The 27,088-nt window shown below is 39.9% G+C and overlaps 1 protein-coding gene across 1 annotated transcript; it reads right to left on the reverse strand.

The window, feature by feature from the left end:
- LOC126972528 (pre-mRNA-processing factor 39) lies at positions 1–26,612 on the reverse strand. Its single transcript, XM_050819350.1, has 16 exons — positions 26,340–26,612; positions 25,763–26,221; positions 24,883–25,182; positions 24,459–24,599; positions 23,848–23,967; positions 23,589–23,750; positions 22,774–22,899; positions 21,918–22,044; positions 21,431–21,578; positions 20,470–20,617; positions 14,172–14,282; positions 12,724–12,888; positions 11,291–11,511; positions 10,459–10,727; positions 5,878–6,079; positions 1–2,176 (listed from the first exon to the last, which is right to left on the reverse strand). Exons 1-16 carry the CDS (start codon positions 26,367–26,369, stop codon positions 1,966–1,968), a joined length of 2,940 nt encoding a protein of 979 aa, XP_050675307.1. The 5' UTR covers positions 26,370–26,612; the 3' UTR covers positions 1–1,965.
- Between the last annotated feature and the right edge of the window lie 476 nt (positions 26,613–27,088).

Genomic DNA, 27,088 nt, shown 5'->3' on the forward strand with positions numbered 1-27,088 from the left:
TTTAGAAATTATTCCTTTATTATGTAAATCACAACATAGAAATTGTTAAATATTCAATAGTACACGCACTATATTAAAGAACATATTAATTAATCATTTGCAAGTAATGCATCACCTTTTTTTTCTTCTGTACTTCTAATATACAACCCATATTGATGTTCAAAACAAAACGAAACCTATACATACTAACATATAAAATGTTTAGCTGAAATTTAATATATTTATTTCGTCTTTTTAGTAATAAGGTCGTATTACAAAAATTTTCACTCAATTCTAAATCATATTATTTTATTTAGACATCGGTCAACTAAAGCTAAGGCCCTGCGGGTTATTCGGTTTTTATATGATGGATATCAAGAGTACTAAAAATATAACCCTTAGTACGGCTTAAATACTCATAAATTTTAATATAATAATATAACTATATGTTTTATGATAACGATTACCTACCTACATAATATAATTCCAAAATATGTATATGAGTTTAATAATAAGAAGATACCTAAATTAGCGCGCGTTACGTTCATCTTAACTAGAGCCGCCACGTCCCCCCTGCCTTGAAAATTTGCAACATGAATCGTGTTTTTAATTTTATTGAGAAGTATCTGTTGCAAGGTAGTCAATATACCTTTGATCTTCATAATATAAACTATGACATGTTACAAACTTAGATATTTTATACGTCTGCGTGGAGCCTCTTGCTCTGCTAGACAACTGATGAAAACAGGCCAGCCCTATTTCTTTAGTGTGCATGACAAGCTACGTCTTATACTCGCGATTTGTATGTAACATTGTGTTAGTGTGCGTGCCTTACTCAAAATAAAGGTTAACTGTCAACCTGAATTTTTTTTTTCGACTGTTACAGTCTATCTAGACGTATAAATGATCTAAGCATACAATTATTGAAAAACATTATACAATTGTTACGATAATTATCTATAATAAATTGACTATTTAAAATTATTTATGCAACCGCTTACATTAACAACTAGAATGTATGTGATATAAATTTGTAATTTTAAGAACATTTATGATCTCCTGCAGGTTACACGCAAACTAACAAAGGTGTTAGTTTGCGTGTGTCTTAATTGTAGAAGCAAGTATATAACTTATTATGATTTTGAAGAAAAATAAGACCTCAATACAGTGAAGGGTACGCGTCCATTGCAGCGGAATACAGTCACAAATCCACTAAGGTATTTCTTGAGCAGTCCATAGTAAGTTAATTATTGAGATAAATATGTAAACGTTAATAGGCAAGGTTTTGTAGTATTAAAGGCTATATATCAATAACATCGCACATAGTCTACATACTACCAATATGCCTGAAAACAATAGACAGGATGACAAAATAAGGATTCCTCATCAACAATGTCATTACATATCTACTATTTACGAAAAAAAAACATTATTTTTGCAATAAAACAATTTTTCTTAATCTACTTAGAATTATAACGAATGAAAATGTCGTGGTGGATGCACAAGTCGTCCTGCCTTATAAGTCAATAAAAACGGGTAACAAGAAAATAAACGTGTTTCATTTGACTTGACTTTATGGAATATCTGGGTATTTTTTTAGAATTCTTTGCATTCTGCTGAACACCCGACGAAATGGATGTATGTCATTTTAAAAATTTCTTATCGAAAAATTGTGATTCTACCTGGGTAATAGTATACCAAACACACATATATATATATATTATTCTAGGGCGAGTTACGACTGATATCAGTCGAAAAAGTGACATACCTACAGGCGATTCTATTCCGTTTTACCGCTTTTGGCTGTTCATAATTCAGTCCGATACGAATGTACACGTCAGTCACGCACGGGCGATACAAATCCGATACGGATCTAGTGGTCGCGCACCTTAACTCGCGGGTGGGTGTGACGGCGTGGTGGGTGGTACAGATCCGATACGGATTGACTCGTGGGATGAGCCGGCGCGACGGGTGCTCCGTGGTGCGCTAGTAGTAGTTGGGGTACTGCGGCCAGGGCGCGTGGTGCTGGTAGGGCGCCGGCGGCTGCTGGTAGCCCCAGGGCGGCTGGTAGGGCTGCGAGTACGACTGCTGCTCGTAGCCCGGGCCGCCGCCGCCGGAGCCCTGGTAGTACGCGGCGCTGTTGGTCGTCGTAGTGTTCGCTGCAGTTGTCGTCTGATTCTTCTTCACTTCCGCAGCTCTATTTACAAATCACAGAATAGCTTTTTAAATAAAGTGAATTTTGCTTTATTGCGTGAAAAGGAATGAAGTATCCAAACATTGAAATCAACTTGTTCATTCCTAGGCTATTTATTGAAGTAGGCGTTACTTTGAAATCCATAATTATACAAATGATTTGAGTTTTCTTTAGTGTTATTTTCGCCAGTATTTGTCTTTAAACAATTCGATATCGTACTGTTTCTGACTGATCTCGTGCCAGATTTTAGCGAGACAACACGTCCTGAGGATGCCTCGTGTAGAGGCGAAACACGTGTCGAATTTTTTAAAGACAAATATTGACGGAATTAACACTAAAGCAAACTCAAATCATTTGTACATTCCTAGACTATTTACTGATAAGTCCGTTAGTGAGTTCTTTTTGTGTGAGAAAAATTTGATAGTGCGAATTATACGTTATTGACAAATTGTCTATGCTGTTGAGTGTGTTGACGTTCTTGTATTGCTGCTTTGACTGGCGGTTTGAGCAAAGTTTAAGAATTTTACCTATTCGTCACAATTTAAATCATCACAAGACACTACTACTATCTCCATATTCAATAAATATAAAATAATTGACTATATGTTTCAAGGCCGCTCTTATACTAACAATCAAATCAAAATTAAATTCAAAATGCTAATACCTGACAGCACACAGCTTTGAAGTACGTGGAAGAAAGCTCCTTGAAAACCGCACTGTGGAGGACCGCCACACATCCAGATGGTGGAGATGATATCCTAACTTGTAGTGTATCGTGCGAAGGTGGAATTCGGCGGCAGGAATCAGGTTAAACAGCTCTTCGGGACACTCCCCGTGATAAATGCGGTAGAAGACACAATGAAGCGACATCTCTACGCAACGCTAAGTGATCCAGCCATTCACAGAGCATTGGGTCCCCGGCAATTCGAGCTGTGATGCGTTGCACGCGGTCAAATGAATCGAGCTAGAATGTGGGACAGCTTGAAGTATTGCCGTGCTCTACTAATGACGCCCAGCTTCTTCGAAGCCAATTTGGCTTTGCCCTCCAGATGGCCACGGAATTGGCAATCGCTCGAGATTTCGAGACCTAGTATTCCGACACTAGGTGAGGCTTTAAGGGAAGTGTTGTCGAAGAGCGGTGATACGACAAATGGGCTTTTTTTAGTGGTAAACGCACAAACTTGAGTATACTGGGGGTTAAATTGGACAAGGTTTAATTTACCCCATTGGAGGTGTCCAACATATCGTTATCGGGGGATAGCACACAGCCTTGGGGCACTCCAGCGTTCACGGGCTTCGGGTTCGAGAAATAACCATCGACAAGTATGCTGCGCCCAGTGAGGAAGCTGGAGGTCACTTGCATAAGCTCTCGGGAAGCCCAAATGATGAAAGTTTTGAGAGGAGCGCCTTGTGCCATACACGATCAAAGGCCTTCGCTATATGCAGGCTAACTGCCAGGCCTTCCCCCTTGCTTTCAATAGCCGCCGCCCATCTATGAGTTAGGTATACCAGAAGATCGCCTACCGACCGACCACGGCGAAAGCCGTACTATCGGAGGTAATAGCAATAGTCCTGTAGTTTGCCGGATCCGAACTGTATCCTTTTTTTGGATCAGATGGACAAGGGCTAACTTCCATGAGTCGGGGAATACGCCTTTTGAATAAGAGTGCCAGATTAAACGCGTTAGTTAGCACCGGCGTCAACTCAGAGGCACATTTTCTAAGCACGATTGGAGATATGCCATCGGGCCCACTCGTCTTCCTAACGTCCAACGAAAACAGAGCACGCCGAACAGTTTTCTGTCTGAACTTTACTTCAGGCATAGAGCTCTGATATGGTCGGCTGTGTTTTTCCGTTGTCGTGAAGAGTCGAGTTGGAGGCGAAAAGAGCTCACAGTAGATCGGCTTTCTCTTTTACAGCTGGTTGAAGTTACCAAGAGCAGCTTTCGACAACGACCAGAACTTGCGTGTTTCAGTCGGGTAACTGGAAAGCTACTCGCCGATTTTGACAACATGCTTCCATTTCGCACGGGCGATTTGCCGCTTTACGAATCTGGAGGCACTGTTAATTTCGTCTGCTTTGACTGACGCATCGAACCAGTGCTGTGATCTGCCACCGATCGGTACTACAGAGCTTGGTATAAAAATATCCATGCCCTGTAGTATCACATCGGTTACTGCAACGGCGCCGGCACTGGGATCATCCGAAGGGAAACAAACCTTGCCCTAAGGGTAGGGAAACAAAACCTTGCCCCAAGCAAAAAAGGAACGCTACCTATTCCAATCTGCTGACTTGTAGTGCCAAATGCGGCGGGTAGCTGGGGGAGTGCGACGTGGGCATTGCAAAGACACTACACTCCTGACCAGGCAATGGTCGGAGTTCCGAGCGGGGCGTCGACAAAGACTTGGTAACTATCAGGATGTATAGTCAGCAGAAGATCCAATAGGGACGGCGTGTGGCTGTCCACATCCGGGAGTCACGTTGGCGACTCAACCAAATGGGACAGACCATACACCAGTACAAAATTATGCTCAGATCAACCTGCGTAGCCTGTGGTACGTGACCCAAGGCATTCGGCATTGTGCCCGTTGAAATCACCCAAGACTACGATTTCAGCGGAGGGGATCTGTGCAAGCACGTCGTCAATTGCCGCTTGAACGCAGCCCATGAGATGATCCGTTTCTACGTTACCATTATGGGACCTGTAGACACACGCATAGATGTGGACGCGGTCCTCTAAATCTACGCGGAGCCAGAGAGTAGACAGGTCCTTACCCTAAAAATCGCCGAAATGGCGACAGCAGATATCTTACAAAAAATTATGCTCAATTTTATACCCGTGGTATCTGCGTCTTAGGAAACACAAGGCCGGCTGCGCCGTCTCAAGGTGGTGGTTGACGACGTTTAAATTGGGAGTGTATTCCCCTGATGTTGCAAAACTCCACATTAAGCGTGGAGCGGGTTGCAGTGGTGTTACTGCCCTGTTTGTCCTCGAACATGCGCGGTTCTGTGCCCTCCCGACTAGAATACGACGACCAGCCCGAGCAAGATTGCTCCGGGAGGGATTCTCCGACTATGGTGGAGCCGGTATCCTCCACAGGGGTAAAAAAAAAGCTCTTAGTCGCCTCTTACGACACCCTTGGGCCTGGAACTCCCCTATTCTTTTTACGCCCCGGGGAAGCACAGGGCAAATTGTATGTGGATTATTATTTATTATTATATTATCACTACTCGCTACTCACGGCGGCGCGGGCGGCGGCTCGTCGGCCTTGTCCTTGCGCACCCTCTTGCGCAGGCGCGAGGCCAGGCGGCGCGCGTGCCCCGCGGCCTCGCGCGCGGCCCTCGCCCCGCCCAACTCCTCGGCCAGCTTGTATTATATCACTACTCGCTACTCACGGCGGCGCGGGCGGCGGCTCGTCGGCCTTGTCCTTGCGCACCCTCTTGCGCAGGCGCGAGGCCAGGCGGCGCGCGTGCCCCGCGGCCTCGCGCGCGGCCCTCGCCCCGCCCAACTCCTCGGCCAGCTTGTATTATATCACTACTCGCTACTCACGGCGGCGCGGGCGGCGGCTCGTCGGCCTTGTCCTTGCGCACCCTCTTGCGCAGGCGCGAGGCCAGGCGGCGCGCGTGCCCCGCGGCCTCGCGCGCGGCCCTCGCCCCGCCCAACTCCTCGGCCAGCTTGTATTATATCACTACTCGCTACTCACGGCGGCGCGGGCGGCGGCTCGTCGGCCTTGTCCTTGCGCACCCTCTTGCGCAGGCGCGAGGCCAGGCGGCGCGCGTGCCCCGCGGCCTCGCGCGCGGCCCTCGCCCCGCCCAACTCCTCGGCCAGCTCGCGCCAGCGCCACGCGAACTTGGCGCACGCGTCCAGCTCCGCACCCTCCACGCTCTCGTACGCGCGCACCAACTCTACAATCACACATGTAGATGCTGTCTAAATGTAAATATTTTTTTTTAAATAAGAGGGGGACAAACGGGCAAGAGGCTCACGGGACGGGGAGAGGTGAGGCAACCCCCATGGACATCCGCAACAAGTGTGTCAAGAAATGCATTGCCAGCCTTTAAAGTGGGAGTATGCTTTTTCTTGAAGATCCCTAAGACGTATCTGTTCATGGCTGTGCGATGCAAGAAATTTCTAACAAAACGCGCGGTTGTGGAAGCCAGACGTCTACGTGATGCGGATTTTACTTTGCACGTAATGTTGTCGGTCGATATATCGACGCCAAGTATTCCAATACAGGCTATGGTAGTTAGGAGTGATCTCGAATCAAGGGGATACGACAAAAGGAGACTTTTTAGTGGTGAACGCACAAACTTGTGTTTTCTTGGAGTTAAATTGGACTAAATTTTGTTATTGCATAGTCTTAATTTCAGACACAAGTTTGTTCCAGTTCTCGTCGTTATTCCGGGACATGTTAGCACGGCCGGTATAGACAGCATACCCTGTGCTGTCGTTTGCATAGCAATGAATACTGCTGATTTGCAGCATATCATTGATCTGCAGAAGAAAGAGTATAGGGGATAGCAGCGTTTATGGGTTTTAAGTCAGAGCATGCACCGTTGATAACCTTAATGCTCCGATCGGCAAAAAAGCTAGTGACCCATTTGCACAGCTTCTTGGGAAGCCCATAGGATGGTAGTTTCGCTATAAGCACTTCATGCCACACCAGATCGAAGGCCTTCGCCTATGTCCAAACTCACCGCCAACGCCTCTCCTTTCGACTCAACCGCTTGTGCCCATTGATGGGTGATATATGCAAGAAGATCACAGCTGAGCGACCCTGACGGAAACCGTACTGTCAGTCGCTGATCAGCTGGTGCTCCTGGGCGGTTGATGATCAACTCCATTACTTTGGAGAAAATGGAGGTAATGGCTGTGGGGCGTTAGTTGGGCAGATCCGAGCGTTCACCATTCTTAGGGGTCGGTTGCATTAAAGCCGCCTTCCATAATTTCGGGACAGAGCCGGAAAAGACGGGTAAGGACCGGCGCCAGTTCCGGAGCACATGTCCGCAGCACTATCGGAATGCCATCGGGCTCGCTCGATTTGTGAATGTCCAAGGTGAGAAGCGCCTTAAGGACGGCCCCATGCCGGATTTTTACCTGCGGCATGTATGACTCGCACCGGGGAATATGCAGTGGTGGTGCACCTTGGTCATCCAGAGTCGAGTTGGACGCGAAAAGGGAGGGCCAGCGAGTCATCGTCCTTGTGCAGTGGCGGAATGGCTGGATGGCAGAAGTTTCCTTGGACAGCCTTGGCGAGCGACCAGAACGCACGAGTTCCAGAGAGAAGGCGTGCAAGTCTCGCCAATTCTGCCAATGTGCTTCGACTTCGCGTCACTCTTTTGAAGGAGCTGGAGGCATGATTGTAGTGTTTTTTAAGTTCGATGGAATTCAAAACCTTAGATACCACCGCATTGACCCAAGCCTGATAGCACTCTTGCTTTCGGCGAGAGGCCATTTTGCAGGAGCGGTCAAACCATGCTTGGGACCTGCCACCGATGGACACAGAGGAGGATGGAATGACGAGTTCCATGCTGTATGCAGATATTACTTCTTAAAGGTGTTTTTATGGTAACGCCATTACTTTCATAATTATTCTTAAATTGTATTGCGCTAAGCCTGCATGATACGACGATAATATAGAGTAAAACATCCAGATAACAACAACAAGAAAATAATTATTAATAATTTGTAACAATCACAAAAACACATTATATTCAATGAACATACTAGTAAAAAATATATAAACGAGATTTGAAAATAAGTTTGATAAAGAAGTCAATTCACTTCTGACATATTGTGTACTTTGTACACATGCATTTTCTAATTTCATAAATAAATTCTTGTTTGACAATGTGATTAGGCTGCTGATGGTCTCAAGTTGCTCTAAATTAATAAACATTACTTAAAACCAAAATAAATCAGTTTGTAACCATTCGTGTTTGACTCGCATTTTATCAGATTTTATGAGTATTTTAGAATAGACTGCCTTGTAGCACATATTATATTAACATTAGGGGCCATCACGCTAAGGTGTGGGTCATTGATGTATAGCATTATGTGACGGACATTAAGTAATAAAGGAATATATACAATATATGAGCTAAGTTGCTCTTTATACACGAGGCTGTGGGTTGCATTTTGAGCCGTAGAAGAGGTCGAAAATCAGCCGAGTGTCTAGTGAATAAGTTGCTCACGAGTTTCATACGCACTTTTTCAACTCACTTGCAAGAAACGAACATCTATTGCATGGATCGTTTAAACAAAATATGAAAATTATGGGAAATGGCGCCCAAGTACTTTTTTCACACAAAATTTTAATTTCAAAATTAAATTTTTTGTGGTAAAATGCATATATGTTATAAGAAATTATTGTGAGTTACAATTAATTTGATAATAGTTAATGTTTTTACGTCTTAATTAGGGCACCATTTATTTGTTCCAAAAATTTAAATGGAATTTTCAGTGCCATAAAACCTCTTTGTTGTTACAAAAAAAACTGGATAATTCTATTATGCACTTGTGTGTTAATCAAATCAAATCAATCAAAAATCAGTTTATTCAAGTAGGTCACGAAAACGACACTTATGAATGTCAAAAAAAAATATATTTTTCTTATTGAATCTACCGCTACTTCGTAAAGGGTTGAGCTAATGAGAAGAAGTAGCAAGAAACTCATTGCCACTCTTTTATATCAAGATTTACAGATCATTTCAATTACAATATAATATGTAAAATGTAAAATTATGCAACAAACACACTCAAACGTCAAATAGTCAATGTCTTACACGAGTAAGTCAAAAAAAATAAATGTAAATTAATACAAAAGTTATTGAGTACAGTAGCTGCATCATCCACATACACCAAAGGTATTCTGTAAGCATTTTATAAGCGATTATAAATAAATAAACATGTATATATCCATACATATATATTAGGTCCTTACATATGAAATTGGCGGATTTCGTACTGGCCACTTTAATCACGATGTTCTCCTCTTTGGTAAGGAAATCCAAATTCAACTTTGTACAGCTATTTACTCGTGTATTTGTGCTTCGATGACCGTCATTCATTTGTTTTTTTCTGTTTGCGTCACTCATTTTACAAAATGGAAAACTTAAAGTATCACATTATTTACGAGTACGAGTTCCGCCGTGGCACTAGTGCTGCGGAAACGACTCGAAGGGTGAATGATGTGTATGGCGGTCATGTTGCAAAAGAAAACACAGTTCATTTTTGGTTCCAACGTTTTCGTTCTGGAAATTTCGACCTGCAGAACAAGCCCCGTGGACGGCCTGAGACCCAAGTTGATAATAAAGTATTGAAGGCTATTGTGGAAACGGATTCATAGCAAACCACGTCCGAGTTAGCTGCAGGCTGCGGTGTTAGTGATAAAACTGTTTTAATTCACTTGAAGCAAATTGGGAAGATTAAAAAGCTTGAAAGGTACCTCACGAATTGACTGCTGCGTTACATTACTGAACCGGCACAATAATGAAGGTATTTTAAACCGAATCATTACCTGTGATGAAAAATGGATTCTTTACGATAATCGGAAGCGCTCAGCGCAATGGTTGGATCCTGGCCAGCCAGCCAAATCCTGCCCCAAGCGAAAATTAACCCCAAAAAAGTTACTTGTAAGCGTTTGATGGACTAGTGCCGGTATTGTTCATTGCAGTTTTCTCAAATCTGGCCAGACTATTACGGCTGATGTCTATTGTCAGCAATTGCAAACCATGATGGAAAAGCTAGCGGCTAAACAACCTAGGCTGGTCAATCGCTCCACGCCACTGCTACTTCACGACAACGCTAGACCACACACCGCACAACAGACGGCTACCAAATTAGAAGAGCTTCAATTGGAATGTCTAAGACTTCCTCTGTACTCCCCGGACCTTGCTCCAACAGATTACCATTTTTTTCGAAATTTGGACAACTTCTTGCAAGGGAAAAAATTTAACTCTGATGGGGCAGTCCAAATCGCCTTCACAAATTTTATTGATTCCCGTCCGACTGGTTTTTTTAGTAAAGGGATCAATGAACTACCTATGAGATGGCAAAAGTGCATAGAAAACAATGGTTCATATTTTGATTAATTAAATATATTATATTTAAAAATATTCGACTTTTTGTTCCTCCCATGCAAAACGCCAATTTCATATGTAAGGACCTAATATATGTTGTTCAGTTAATGGCCATATGGTGACTCTCTTCACGAGTAAGTGTGTGGAAAACTCATTAATTTTGCCATTTGTAATCAGTTCCCTGATAACTAACTGTCACTAACCTTCGAGTTGTTCGTAAGGCGTGCCCGGCGTATGTATCGCCAGATCCAACCGCTGCATGTACAGCCGTTGGTTCAGCGGGTCCTTGGCCACGGCCTCATCCAGGACCTTCCTGGCGGCAGGCGGGTCCCTCCGCGCGTGGAACAGGAACCTCGCGTACTTGATGGCCAGCGCGGACGCGATCGCCTTGTTCTTGGTCGCCGCGATGTATCCTTCGTACAGTTGTATGCACTTGTCGTAGTCGCCGCGCCGTCTCTCTAAGTTCACTCGCCTGCGTTACAATCTTATCATGAGTATTTTACGTGGGTGAGCGGTAAGGTTTGCTGCTATATGAAATAAAAAGGGTCGGTGTCAATAATAAGTTATTCTTCTTTGACGTAATAAAACAAAATTCCTTGAACATCAATATTACTCTTGCTATTATACATTTGTATAAAATTGTTTGCACCGGCCTGTATTCAAACCGGGTATCTTACGGTGGTTCCCAATATACTATCTACAGATAGAGATAAATTACTACCTTCTACTGTCAGTAATCAGCTGGCAATAATCTGAAGTTGTCGCAATATACACGTTAAGTCATTCTTATCGCATTATATTGGGACGCATGAATTGAAATTTCCATACAAACTTCTATCGCTGGTAAGCCATAACGTGGTCCCATTGACAGACAGCGTGTACTTATAAGGTGAGTTACCGTCGATAAGTTTATTGGGACAGAAAAGTCAACGATAGTTACGATTTATATCTCAAGTAAGAGTAATCTTAAGTAAGTAGTATGCCAGGACACTGACCAGTGACTATTTAAATAAAAAGATGAAGAGTTTGTAGTACCTGTACTGTATCTGCAACATGTTGGGGCACGTCTTCTCGATCTTCTCCAGGATGTCAGACGCCTTGGCCGCATTGTCGTGGGCCTCCTCGAAGTGCGCCCACAGCAGGTGCAGTTCGGGCTTGTCGGCGTGGTGCACGGTGCACGCGCGCTCCAGAACCTCTCTCTCCACATTCACCAGCTCGGGGTGACTTGCGGACTTTTCTTGCAGGAACTTTATTAGCTGTAACAAACGATTTTTTTTTATTTTATGAAAATAAGGGACGAGACGAGCAGGACGTTCTTATTTGATGTTAATTGATACGTTCAGAATTATTGAAAATCCCCTAAAAATTCTAAACGACACTACAATAATTGCGCCCATCACCTTGAGACATAAAATATCAAGTCTCATTTGCCCAGTAATTTCACTAGCTACTACTACTACTGCAGTACCAATTTTAAATGTATAATTGGTTGTCAGGCGAAATCTTTATACGTACTGATAAATCCTCCGATTAGTCCATTCCTTCAGAAATAAATTAAATACTCCCAAATCTAGGCCTCTTAAATTCAGTCACATACCGAATAAACAGATTTCTTTTCACATATTTACACCGAATAATATTAATTTTCTTATTTCTTGTGAAATCTTGTTCAAGTAATAATTAAACACTACCGGGACAACTACTTAACAATGTCACGTTAGAACGATATTAATTAAATTTAATTTCTGATCAAAATTTATGGAACGATGCGCGACTCGAAAGCGCGAACGAGCCAACCGTTCGAGTGACGCATGGTTCATAAATCTTGGTATGTCTTATTCAACAGGTTGTGGCTCCATCTACAGGATCTATTATATAGTTACATAAAGATAACCTGCTCAACCCCAATAATTGCATTTGAGACGTCGCTCTTTCAAATGTAAACAAATTTTTATTTTCAAAGTGAATCTAATCTAATAAGTGAATTATAATCTTCACTTCTGGAATTAATTAATTTAAATTTGTACACAAAAATTCGGGTTAAAGTCCCGCATCGTTCATAAATTGTTTAGATTTTAATTAATCAAACCACTCTGAACATAATTAATTCGAATTCGTTTTTAATTCTTACTTGAGCATTATAAATTGCAAAATGTAATCTGTAGGTAAATCTAAAAAAAATCATAAAAAATGCATACAGCCCTACTTTAAACGAAATTTGTTTAAATTACGCAGTATCTATTGTTTGTTATCTAACAAAGCCTAGCTTATTAAATAACAAAAGCATTGACGTTCGTTTTTTATAAAAAAGCCGAAACACTTCAAGAGCAATAAATTTAATTGTAACACGAGCCCGTTGAAATTGGCGTCATGGGCGCCACGCGCTTTGTGGCAGCTTAGCCACTGACGGGTTAACTAAAATGGCGCCATATTTCGTTAACAGTAAAAACTAAAAATATAAAGCTTACTCTCAGCCAAAACTCTTCGTATAGCGCACATGCGATCAGACAACGTTCGTGCAAAACAAGCGCCCGTTTCAGCGAGCCGTTATGTTTCTCCCACTCCAGGTATGCCTTCCAGTTCTTAAGTTGGCATCGCTCCAGTGGCTTCACGTGGAAGTATGGACGCTTGATCTGAAAAATAAAAGCCAACTTAATTAAAACATGCCAATGAAATAATAGAGCCTTATAAATACATTAAATTCAAGCTCTAAAGGTTGATGCATCCACACACAAATATCTTATAGGATATTTTACATTTATACAGTTTATTCTTTATTAGATATATTGGATGCAGCACCTTACAAACATATTTCTTTATATATTACAGCCATTGTAAAAAACTCTTCTGTGTTACTATTCTATAGCGCCTATTTCTGCCGTGAAGCAGTAACGTGTAAGCATCACTGTGTTTCGGTCCGAAGGGTGCCGTAGCTAGTGAAATTACTGGGCAAATGAGACTTGACATCTTATATGTCAAGGTGACGAGCGCAGTTGTAGTGTCGCTCAGAATTTTTAGGGGTTTTCAAGAATCCAAAGGGCAGATCGTATCCATTACCATCAGCTTTATACGTCCTGCTCGTCTCATCCCTTATTTTCATAAAAAAATGCCACTCAGAATGTTTGGTGTTTTTCAAGAATCCTAAGCGGCACTGCATTGTAATGGGCAGGGCGTATCAATTACCATCAGCTGAACGTCCTGATCGTTTTGCCCTTTACTGTCATAAAAAAACTGTATTGATTGAAAAGAGTGGCCGTTGAGTTTCTTGTATGTTCATATCACAAGCTCTACTTTTTCTGAACATATCGTAGATTCAGTAATTTAAAAGAAGTATTTATAGTGACAATTTAAGAGCTTAAGTTTATTTGACTTCGACTTTACATCAAACAACAAGAAAGTATCAAATATCCCAGGCTGTATTTTGATTCTATTATGGCAATGAAACTACAAATTTGTGCGTATGAAATATTAATTTTGTATTACGACCAGGCTCAGCTATTTGGATGCGAAACACAGTGATGTGAATGAAATATTAAACGTCTCAGCAAACTCTTAATACTTTTAAATAAATAACCTTTTTAAGGATTATAACGCCAATAACTGTAACTGTGGATATACATTAGACGCGAGAAATACATTTTTATTATATTTTAATCAACCTGACGTTACGTGACCTTTTCAGAGCACTTCCTCAGGTGGGCTGCGGTTGAAAGGAGTCGAGATAGTATTTGCCATAGTTGTCATTATAAAGTTTAGCGCCACTTGTTGCCTCGGACTGTAGACATATAGTAGATAAATGAGACTTTTACGCTACGAAAATTCTAATGTAAAAACACACTTACATTAAAAATGTTTTACTTAAATGTACAAAATAATATTATACAAGAATCAAGTCATATCGCTTAACAGCACTTACCCCTTCCTCAAAGGTCCATCGAGCAGCCACCTGTTCCCCTGTAACCTTGTGCACCTTCCTCCGCGCTGCGATGATACGTTCCTTAATAGCTTGAGTCTCCTCGTCAGAAGCCTAACACACAACCAACACAATGTTAAATAAATAGAACCACTCAAACACTTTACCTTGTTACCATACTATTGTATCCTCTATAGCAGGGGTGCTCAAGCTTGAACTGCTGGCGATCTACCTCAAAATTGTTAGACTACAATCGATCGACTCTGAGAGGCTTCAAGTATGTGTGATGAAAGATTGTCGTCTAGTTAGAGTGTCACGATGACATAGATATTAGTTTTGCGCACAATAATATGTATTTTTTTAGTCAAGGTAAGTGTAGGCAGCTCTAAAATGTCAAAGAAAACATTGGGTCTTACAAAACAAAGGCGTTCTAGTGTCTAAAGTTCTAAACTTAACTAAAGAGTGACTTCGGATGTTGAATCTGCATGACACTGCATGTCCTGAGCATACTTTTCATAAAATGGTACGTAATTATCGATTTTAGTTACCTAAAACAAAATCTGTGAATACTTCTAAATCGGATTTTTTCTTGAGATCAACTCAAAAAGCACTCGAGGTCGACCATTTGAGCACCCCTGCTCAAAATAAATATGAAAAAATATTTTGGATACAAAGTACAGTTTCCAAAATATTCAGTTAAGCTAGACTCTCCGGAGCGTCGCTCATTGCTGTGGCGTCACTAAAATACACTAACACACAGAGACGTGCGTTGTTATGACGTCCCGCGGACATTTCGCACCGTATGAAATATTTTAATAACGCAGAAAGGAAAATTATAGCAACTATTAAAATAGGCTGTCGAACTGCAATTTCTATTTACAGCTTCATATTTCTCGTAGATATACGAGCGCGGCACTAAAAATTTCGGGAATCAAGGAAGTGACATAACATTACTATTTAAAAATGTATTTATTGCTTTTCGAAGTATTCTCCGCGAAATAAGACACTTTTTTCCATACGATGGAACCAATCATTGAAGCAACCATTACATTCGGAAACTGAGGTCTCCAAAATGGCCGTTTTGTAGGCGTCCACAGCTTCTTCAGGTGATGAAAATCTCTGACCACGCAATTTATTCTTTATTTTAGGGAAAGTATAGAAATCATTAGGGCTTAGGTCGGGGCTGTACGGCGGATGGTATATGTGTTCTTGCTCTAAAAACTCTTTTGTTCTGTGCACAGTGTGAGAACTAGCATTGTCGTGATGGAGGATGATGCGGCGGTTGAAGTTCTCTTTACGGAGTTCAGAAACGACCTGTAGCAAACAAATGCTAGCATACCATTCTGCATTAACCGTTCTTTGTCCCTCAAGAGGAATAGTCGCAACGTGGCCGGTTTTGGAGACAAACGCCACCATTTTTTTTTGCAACATTCCGTGAACGAAAAATTTTTGTTGGCTTTAACATTTTCGAACACCCAAACTGGTTTTTTGTTTCGGGTTCGTACGCGTATATCCAGGATTCGTCACCTGATACGATGTTGTATACAGCATTTGAGGATCCTGCGTGGAATCTTTCGAGAGTTCTGACGCACCAAGTAACGCGAACCGCTTTTTGCAAGAGCAAGAAGACACAGAGCAAATGCGGTATCCATTGGGTAAACAACTTTTTTACACCTAATTGTTCATGCATGATTATTTGTATTTGACTCATGCCAATGTCTAAAGTTGCCTGAATTTCGCGGTATGTCATATATCGATCTTCCTCAATCAGCTTACGCACAGCATCAACGTTTTGTTTGGTGACTGCAGTTTTTGGACGACCTTGACGCGGATCATCACTGAGCTTGACACGTCCACGTTGAAATTCAGCAAACCAGCGATAAATTGTGGTTTTGGATGGGACTTCATCACCAAATGCAGAAATCATCCGGTCAACACACTGTTTTTGTGTTAAACCAATTCGAAAGTCATAATAAATCATCGCTCTAGAATTTTCTCGAGTCAATTTCAAATTTCAACGACTAAACAAGTTTGACAAGACCTTGGAACAAGACCGAGAATCTTTTTTTAAATAAATAAATGGTATACGATTTTTAAAACCTAGAGGAGTTTTCAATTAAAAAGATTTTAATATGCCAGGAACAGTGGAAATATTCCATTCCCGATACTTTTAGTTCAGCCCTCGTATAAATTCACTTGTCTCCCACAGCAGTAACGCAGAGATTGGACTCTCTGCTGCAGCTCCTTTTTCTACTCCCATCAACCACTTCATACAAGCTTACCTTCAGCACATTTCTTCATTGATCTTAAAAATAACTAGCTCGACTTTTTTAACATTTAAATCACACTGACCTGTATAAATACCACTAGACAGGCTGTTCCATGTGTTTAACAGCAATTTTATTGTGCCTATTTGAAGCGCCACTCGCAAGCGTCCAGCGAACTAATTTTGACGTATAATACGTGAGGGAAACGTACAGTACTCTGAAGTATTTTTACATTTTGAATTAATTTCGGTCGTTTTCCGTGTTATTTGTACTTCAGGAATCAACGTAATAAAGTACACAATTTTTTTTGTAAATAGTTTTCCTATTGATGTTTGTTTAGATGCGGTTGACATTACTAGTTGTAGTACCGCAGACTCTCTCTACATGGCCAACAGCGCCAAAATGGCGAATATCAAACAGGCACAAAAGCACTTTGACAGCAGCCAGTCCAGTGGTAAATAGTAGAGGTCAGTGTTTCAGTTTACATTCACCTTACGAAACGGATCAGTTACTTTCAACATCCAACCTGTGTATATGTCTGTCTATATCTATATAATATATATACTATATTATAGTACCTCTGAGCAATCTCCGTGATAAATGCGGTAGAAGATGCAGAAAGAACCCACATCTCTACGCAATGCTAGAGAATCAAGCCGATCGGAGATGACTTGATCGTCAATGATTCGAGTCGCTCTTCGTTGTATGCGGTCAAATGGAAGTAGCTGGTACTGGTGGTACAGAGGTGAAAACAGTACTCCATGTGAGGCCGAATTTTCTCCTTATAAAGTTGCAGGCGGTGGCTTTGTAGTGAAGTACTGTCTCGCCTTACTGAGTACACTAAGCTTTTTTGAGGCCAGTTTGGCCTTCTCTTCCAAGTGACTACGGAACTGAACGTCGCTCGATATATCGACGCCAAGTATGCCAATACAGGCTGTGGCAGTTAGAGGAGTCATCTCGAAACGAGGGGATACGACCTAAACTATTCCATCTCATTAGCAACCAACTCTAACTCTTAACTTCGAAAAAAATTATGTAATTGAAAAGCTTTTAATTGCTGTTCAAAATTAAGTCTTTCTTATGGAACAGGAGGAAAAACGAGCGTTGGGTTCGGGAACTATAGGGGCGTTGTCGCGTATTATAAGTGCTTTTTTAATGTAAACATGCCATATCGTCCTGAAAACACCGCACAAGGAAGCTCATTCCACAACTTGGTTGGACGTGGAAGTAAGTTCCTTGAAAACCGCACTGTATAAGAACGCCACACATGATTGTTGGCATGATATTGTAATTTGTGGCGTGTCGTGCGAAGGTCTAGCCTTATTACAACTGGACTTATATTCTGAATGTCAAAATCATAAGATGTTTTTCCTAGTAGCGATTCAATTCGAGCACTAAGAAACAATTTCCAATATTTATCGTTCTAATAGCTTTGAAATTGATGTGACACTCGTATTCAACTCTTATCAATTTCTATCACGAATTCGACTTGATGCTGTAACCAAATTACTCCAATAAAGATCTATAACACCTTTAAAATACATACCTATATCCATTTTTTTTATGAAAATAAGGGACGAGACGAGCGGGACGTACAGCTGATGGTAATCGATACGCCCTGCCCTTTGGAATCTTGAAAAACCCCAAAAATTCTGAGCGACACTACAACTGCGTTCGTCACCTTGAGACATAGGATGTTATGTCTCATTTGGCCAGTAATTTCACTAGCTACGGCGCCCTTCAGACCGAAACACAGTAATGCTAACACATTACTGCTTCACGGCAGAAATAGGCGCCGTTGTGATACCCATAATCTAGCCGGCATCCTGTGCAAACGAGCCTCCCACTGGTAAATTTGCATGTAACTGATATGTATTATTCTAATAATTGTAATATTTTTCATTACGATAGAGACGTCATGTCATAGAAATTAGCAAAATGGCAACAGAGTCAATGTTGCGGACCTCCGCATAATTGCAGCCTTGTTGTACTTTAACTTGTAATTTGTATATTATTTTCAATTTAACTTCCACTTTGTATTTTCTTTTCATAAAAGAAAATACAAAAGACAAGTGGAAGTGGAAGAAAAAAAGAATGGGATTATCACCATATAACGGCCTGGCCACATGGATTTGCAGTGCGAACGGCGACCATCACAGTTTGAGGGCCATGGGCAAACACGCCCGTCGTCGCGACTAGATAGGCCGAGAGCGACGTCTTTATCAAAGTTATCTCGATATTACTTAGAAAGTAATAGATTTTGGTTCAAAATGTAAAATTTGAAAGAAATTGTGTAGTACATTATTTGAATAGGAATCGGGGTATAGATGGAGAATTCCACAAGAAGTACGAAAAATACAGAATGTATCAAGAACATTGAGTATACCAGAATGAATATCGAAACCGACGATTATATTGTTAAATAGCCGGCCTAGCCAGTACTTCGGAAACAAGAGTTTCACAGTTCATTTTATTCGCGGCGAAAACAACTAAACTGCTTAGTTTCTGTACTATACGCCGCGTCCGTGGTTTGCGCCATACTGATTCATAAATTTGTTTTAGTCGCGTCGCCGTCAGTCGTCCGCGCGGATCGGTCGGTAAATTCGCCAGTCGCTTCGTCTTTCGACGCAGCACGTGGCTTGATCAGTTATTCTAGTCATTTCGATACATTTATTCTAGTCGCTGGACGCTTCGCCGTTCGCACCGCGCAAATATTAGCTATGGCAACTGTCCCGTGGCCAGGCTGTAAGTCTTCGTACCTACGATGACTCATACTCAAAAGAGACACATAATCACCCAGTGTTACATATATCAAATGGTAGGATATCTTATACATTGATAGTTAATGCTCTGCAATATTGTATATTCAACAGAAGCTGTGTTTATATGTACATTTGTATATAACCAACACACCAGAATACCAACACCGCCCTATCTTTTTTTATGATAATAAGGGACGAGACGAGCATGAGTTAAGCTGATTGAAAATGATACGCCCTGCCTATTTCAATGCAGTGCCGCTTAGTCTTCTTGAAAAACCCAAAAATTCTGAGTGGCACTACTATTGCGCTCGTCACCCTGAGACATTAGATGCTAAGTCTCATTTGCCCAGTAATTTTATTTAATTACTTTACTTTATTACTGCTTAACGGCAGAAATAGGCGCCGTTATGGTACCCATACTCTGTGTCTCTCCTGTGCAAAGGACCTCACTGGTAAATGTATCTCCTCCCGTAGGTGTCTGAGAGGCGACCATCGGTTACCATCTACTGTGATCGCCAACCCTCATGCCAAGCGTGACGATTATGGCCAAAACTCCCAAAGGCCCCGGCCAGACCAGGCCAGACCAGATCTTGACCAGATCACCACAAGCGGTCAGAATGGAATAAGTATGATGAGGGCAGTGTAGCATCGTCGTGAAGATCTATGGGGGAGGCCTTTGTTCAGCAGTGAAGTGATGACGGTGATGTACGTGTCTGTCTCAGGGTGGTCAGTCTGTGTCTGTAGAAGTTTTGACAGTAGTTATATTAATGCCATCGATTGCGGGCTTATTTCTTCATGTCACTTTTATATTTATATTTTAGCGTCATCATTTCAGCCGGAAGACGTCCATTGTTGGACAAAGGCCTCCCCCAAATATCGGCATGACGATCGGTCCTGCGCTGTCCTCATCCATCCTACTCCGGCGATCTTCCTACCGGCCTACCAACACTACGCCTTCCGGTACGTGGTCGCCATTGGAGGACCTTACTGCCCCAACGGCCATCTGTCCGCCGAGCTATGTGCCCTGCCCACTGCCACTTCAGTTTCGCAATCATTTGGGCTATGTCGGTGGCTTTGGTTCTCCTATGGATCTCCTCATTTCTAATTCGATCTCGCAGGGAAACACGGAGCATAGCCCTATCCATTGCCCGCTGAGCAACAGCGAGCTTACTCATAAGGCCCATATTTTGGCAAGTAGATTTTAAAAGCGAAGAAATGTGTTATCCTTCTAGAAGTTCCTCTTGTAGAAGTAGAACAATCTGACAAACATACAACATGGTCAAGCGGCTCATCTTCTCCGGGCGGCAGGTCTAACTGCGGCACAGTACCGGTCACTTCGCGCACCTCAGCGCGGAGACGAATGAGCTCCTCCTTCGATATCACTCCCGTGACAGGCTCTGACATCACATGCTCTTGGAAACTGTAAAAAATAAATAATAAAAATTTTTTAGTGTTTACAGAAAAACCTAAAAATTATAGAATTCATGCAGCAGTCATTCAATAGTATACTAGAATAATAATAGATAGTATTACTACGAATAAAAAATTAATGATTTTAATTAGATAATTAATTGCTGATGGGGCTGCCCCGATTTGTAGCACATCATGGATATTCGTGGGAGAGTTCTTTGCACAGGATGCCCGCTGGATTATGGGTACCACAACGGCGCCTATTTCTGCCGTGAAGCAGTAATGTGTAAGCATTACTGTGTTTCAGTCTGAAGGGTGCCGTAGCTGGGGAAATAACTGGGCCAATTAGACTTAAACATCTTATGTATCAAGGTGACAAGAGCCGTAGTGCCGCTAAGAATTTTTTGGATTTCTCATGAATCCTGAGTGGCACTGCATTGTAATGGGCAGGGCGTATCAATTACCATCAGCTGAACGTCCTCCTCCTCGTCCTGAAGATGAGCAATCTCGTCCCTTATTTTCATAAAAAAAAGACTATGCTCAAAAGATGTAGATATCTGGTGAGCAGACTGTGGGGCAGTACCAACAGCATTCTGAAGATGATTGCGAGCAGGTTGGACTGCAGATATGTGGGTTATTGCCGCAGTATTTCTAACGGAATGGCGCAACAATGACATACATTTCTTTTTTTACTTTATTTTAATTAGAAATAGGTTTAGGATAAGTACTAACATAGAAAATAAGTTTGCTGAATTAATTACAAATATGAGCGAAGATGCTTGAAATATAGTTAATAATTATTGTTATAATTCAAGATACTAACTTATCAAAGTGTGATGTGTATCCCAGTGTAGGTGTTGCCAGCAAACGATCATAAATATTTGTAACATTCAATGCAGACGAATTCTCTGCTTCCCATTTTATGTATGACTCCCACAACCGATCTGAACGGAACTCCAATCCACAGGCCTCTGAAATATTCAATTAATATTAGTTAAAAGTTAAAAAAAAATATTCAGACAAGAGTTAACTCTACGTAAAAGAGGTATTCCTCTTATTATTATTATTAGGTATATTTACCTCTAAGAACTGGGCTCAAGCATGCATCTAGACTGAATGTACATCATGGGTACAGAAATATTTTTTATGGAAAAAAATTTAAAACACAGTTTTAAGGCCTGTATCTTATTGTAAGTATCTGTACATGTCATTCAGACGCTTATAAAGATAATATACTCCATAAAAAATACTCATTTTATTTATAATAGAATTAGATTATCGTCAGACTCAGGATAAAAACTGTAACTTACCCACAGCTCTCTCATACTGAGATCTTATATAAATATGATCTTCAGTTCGAGTGGATTTTATATGATTTAGATAATGGATCCATAGATCCACTGACAGAGGTATAGCTTTGAGACCTCTCTCTAATACCTGAAATATTTATATGATTAACGATTCTGCACAGTCGTCTAAGCACCAACGTGTGAACGAAGGCACCGAGAAGCAAGGGAATATTTAATAGCATTATATATCATTATTTGAATATAATTTGAATCATGAAACGAGAGGTCGTACCGCAGCTATTGCATTGCAAACATCTCGCTTCCATCCAACACTTTAAAAACATTCGTTGGATATTTTACACCTGGTCACAGCTTGCTGGTTCTGCCATCCCTTCGTAGTCTTCTATGCCTCTATATTAAGCCAACAATGGCGAAGCGAAATTATGAGGACCTGTTTATGCTTTATGCTTACATGACTGTATTAAATACTTAATTTAAATAAATCAAGTCTCAATTAACACACATACTTAAATATTTTACAATACATCATACTTGTAATTAAATAATATATTGTAACACTTATCAAAAACGTAATATAATAGCACCACAATAAATTACACACTAAAAAATATTCGACACAACAATTATGAATATCTTCGATGATTACTGAAGACTTTGGCTTACTGACATGGCCGAACTGGTCACACTGTTGGGAAAAAAAAAGCAATTGCACATTGTGTTACAACTAAAATCAAATTCCAAGTGTTATCACATCAAAAAATTTATATAAAAATGTATTTACTTCAACCATACCAAAATATTATGATCATATTGTTAATAATAATTTGAAAAAAAAAATAAACAAATTTGTACTCACTTCAAGGCACTTCTTTTTACTTCCTTTGCGTTTCTCATAATCGGCATATTTCCTCCAATAGCCATAACAATATGGGTAATGTGACAAAAATGCGTCATAAGCCTCCCGGGCAGCTTCCACATCATTCTAGAAACAAAATATATCAATCATAGAACATGTGATGATTCGGTTCTATATCAGATGTACATTTCATTTCATTCAGATGGCCCTTGCCAATCTACACAATTTTCAGATCTTGTAGCTTCACAAAGCACACAAGATTAGCAATTTTTGTCATCATATTGGAAAATATACAACAACTACTAAATGTGTACATGGAATAACATCTTAATATATATAAATTATGTGACACATTGTTTGTCCGCAATGGACTCCTAAACTAATGAACGGATTTTAAATCCCCATTAAATCTCTCCATGGAGTGCAGTTTGGTCCAACTTGAGAATTTAATGATGCATGCTTTGACAGTTCCGCTCTGAAACAATTTCATTATAACAACAGGGAGCGATAATTTTGAGAAGAATAACATTCTGAGAAGATTTTGTGCTACTGTGAACACAAAAACTTGATATAAATGCATCAGTTCCGACGTGTTTATTATGAGTGATGGCGCTACCCACCCTGCAAAGCAGCGTGCAACGTGTTTAAGTACGCAGTTCTAGAATGGACACAACTGTGAAATCATCACTCTAACCTTGATTAAGCACCTCTGATATGAAACTCGTCTGTACCCTAATTCAATGTCAGCATAGACATTTTAAAAATAAATAGTTGGTACTATGTCCTTAAAGATTCATTAATTTAATTTAATTTACCTCTTGATCTACATACTGCAGTAGATATGTCCATCCAGTAAAATCTGTTGGGTCATCATTGACCACTTTCCAGTACTTCTCAAGCTCAGGTAATGCCTTTTTCTTTGGTTTTTCTTCTGTTGAGGGCCTCTTTTCAGAAGGTACAGGTTTGCTCTCTCCATTCTAAAATAATGAATGGGTTAGCAATCACTCTATGGCATATATTAATAAAAAAGACATTCCATAGAACCATAATTTAGTATATAGTAGTAAGATGTACCTTTGCCACTGCCTGTTTTTTCTCGGTAGTTGGTGACTCAGGGTCATAATCATCACCTTCCTCTGGTTTTCGTTTACGGCTTTCCTTCTTTGATGTTGGTAACTCATCTTCAGAGACAACCTTGTGAAACAGAATATGCTTTGATTAACAAGACATTTAAACTAACCACTTTATAAATAAATCATGTGCAATTGTAATTGAATTAAAATTATTTCTAATTGAATACAACAAGAATAGTACAATCATTATGTTTGTTATCATATGACTATTCACACATCGACTATTCAGTCACATTGACTATTCACAGTCACATTGACTATTCACAGTCACATTGACTATTTGACATTTGAGTGTGTCTGTTGCATCATTTTACATATTATGTTTTAATTTGAAATGATTTTTAAATCAATGTACTTAAATGTAAATCTTGATATAAAAGAGTGGCAATGAGTTTCTTGCTACTTCTTCTCATTAGCTCAACCCTTTAGGAAATAGCGGTAGATTCAATAAGAAAAAATTTTTTTTTTTTGACATTCATAAGTGTCATTTCCGTGACCTACGTGAATAAACTGATTTTGATTTGATTTATGATAAAATATAATTAGGTAAACCTCAGTGTCTGCAGGCAACTCTGCTGGCTTGGGCCCTGGTAACTCATCATCGGACACATTTTCTGCATCTTTCACACTGGGCTTCTCAACTGCTGGCAATTCATCTTCAGAGACTACTTCTGTTTCTTCAGCTCCACCAACCTGTAAAATTTTTGTATGTAACAAAACTTAAAAGTATCTATTTGTGTGCGTGTTGCCATAATTGAATGTATGTTTACTAATAATTGCTTACATATTGTATCTTAATTATATTAGCATTAATTTAAATGATTAATATTTACATGCAAACCCTTTAAGCATTTTGCTCTGTCATTAAACACTACATCAATTTAGAATAAAGATGGTGATAAGAGTAGTGAAGATCAAACACTACTTTCACATATATTGAAAACATTACATTTGTACAATTTATTAATAAGTTCACCTTAACTGTATCTTTCTTTGTTGATCCGTTTGATTCTGAACTTTGAACATTTACTTTTAGACTTGTTGGTTGTTTCTCCTGTGAATCTTTATTGTTTTTATTTTTAATTATAGATTCAGTATTATCTTTGTCAGACTCATTGTCCTTACCACCTTCCTTAGTTTGTTCCAATTCTATTGTTTTATTAGTGTCTGTTAACTTCTCTTCATCAATATCTGGCATATCAGACTCCATGGCTCTCTCGGCTTCTCTTTTTTCATCATTTTCATTGTCATCAATAATGTTGTTAATAACCATTCTCTAAAATAATAAATATGTCTTTTTTTAAAACAAAGACTATCAAATGTTTTTATTTAATAAAATAAAGTCATGTATTTCAAAATGATACAAATTTAAATGATTTTTAATGTTCAATCTGTTATATTTTACGTAACTAATTACACTTCAACATGTGTTTCGCTTCTATACAAAGCATCTTAACAGACAGTTAACTTGCAAAATACTGGAACAAGAGTGACACTCACAACACATCTCAGTGCTTTTGTGAAAAATAAGTAGAATAACACTAAAAATCACTACTTATTTAAAATTCTTATATAGGGATTTCCAAAAATATTACCAAATTCTATTAATTTAAAGTGATGATAAAATTCTAAGGCAGAAAATATGGCTATGAGGCTTAAAGTGCAAGTACACACTTGAATTCACAAATTAATGATTAATTTCCTAATAAAATAATTTACAATGTCTGCACATTGTTTTATATTATCCTTACTCTTGTTCAGTTTTTAAAACAGGTCATCTATTTGACTCTGACAACTGAAGGTTAGTAAAAACATTAAACAGTGACATCCTTAAAAATATGGTTAATGATAATTACTTCATTGGAAGTCATGCTCTCTTCATTAATTGCAATCAATGAATTATCTTCATCCATAGTTTTTTGTGTAGCCGCTTCATTGGAAGAGTCACAGTCATTTTGTATTTTTGAATTACTTTCCGAGAGATCTGCATCTGAAGTTTTAAACGTAGGACTTTGTCGCGAATCACCATCTGAAAGCGCATTGCTAAGGGAATCGTTGGGATAATTCACTGCATTGTCGCCAACGTCAAAGGAATCTGTATTGAAACCAGTATTTCGATCTAAATAATCGCCGACGCTGCTAGCTGATAGTTCTGCAGCGTTGAGAAAGCCTTGGTTCGATGCAGAAGAATCGTCAACAACTGCTGCATCAACGCTGTTGAATTCTCCATCGGTCAACAAATGTGATAAGCCGTTAGAATTTTCATTTATCAATGGAACATCTTCTGTGTCCATGGCTGCATCTGTTAAGGACTTCTGAAATAATTGAATAATTTTTAATTGTATATCTGTTACGAATATATTTCAACATTATATTTTGATTTCTACGTTCCATTCAAAATTTAAACATAACCTCAATGTATTTATACCATACCTGAATGTCAGAGCTTGTATCATCATCCATTTTGTTTCAAACTAAATACTGAAGTTTAAAAACCATATGTGCGTTTAAAGGTATTACAATTTTTAAAAATACACGAGTACTTGGGCAAAATATATGCTTAGAATCTACGGTACATATTTTGCACAACATTCAATTATTCACCATCGCTGATCAAGTGATCACTCGCTGATAGCGTATCCCGTATGCATAACACAAACTGAACGTAGTGTTTAAATTCTCTTTGGCACAAACAAAATCATCAATCAATAATGACATAAGACGAAATACAAAAACGTATTCGGTACTCGGTACCAAAAAATTATACAGAATTTTTAAATCGACTGCTACAGATAATTTTTACGGCTTACGGCTTAGCACGCACTGCGATTAAACGCGAGCGGTTTAGAAATAACTGAAAACGCAAAACCGCATACAACCTCGCACTGCGGTTGGCGTTTTGCTTAATTTTATTCCAGTATCACCATGGATTTCTGGCGAGCAGCATGTGTTGCGGCTTTGGTTATCAAAATAGAAAAAAGAAACCGAAAACAGCGCCGCCATAGGTGCTGGGTGCACCCATTAACAGATCAAAGACATTAGCGCTAGTGATTTGAAAGGATATTTTTGCAAATCGTACAATGACGTGCGGCAGCATCCTGATAAGTTTTTTAATTACTACAGAATGTCCATTGGTACTTTTGACAAATTATTACAATCTGTCGGTCAGTATCTACAACATG

Source organism: Leptidea sinapis, chromosome 26, assembly GCF_905404315.1.
Source record: "Leptidea sinapis chromosome 26, ilLepSina1.1, whole genome shotgun sequence".
Classification (NCBI taxonomy): domain Eukaryota; kingdom Metazoa; phylum Arthropoda; class Insecta; order Lepidoptera; family Pieridae; genus Leptidea; species Leptidea sinapis.

Excerpts from the sequence above, each read along its gene's own strand:
- LOC126972528 (XM_050819350.1), bottom strand. The coding sequence starts at position 26,369 with ATGGATGATGATACAAGCTCTGACATTCAG. Across the intron at positions 26,222-26,339 it reads ATACAAGCTCTGACATTCAG|AAGTCCTTAACAGATGCAGC; the intron begins GTATGGTATAAA and ends CAATTATTTCAG. Across the intron at positions 22,045-22,773 it reads GTAAAAAGAAGTGCCTTGAA|GTATTAGAGAGAGGTCTCAA; the intron begins GTGAGTACAAAT and ends TAAATATTTCAG.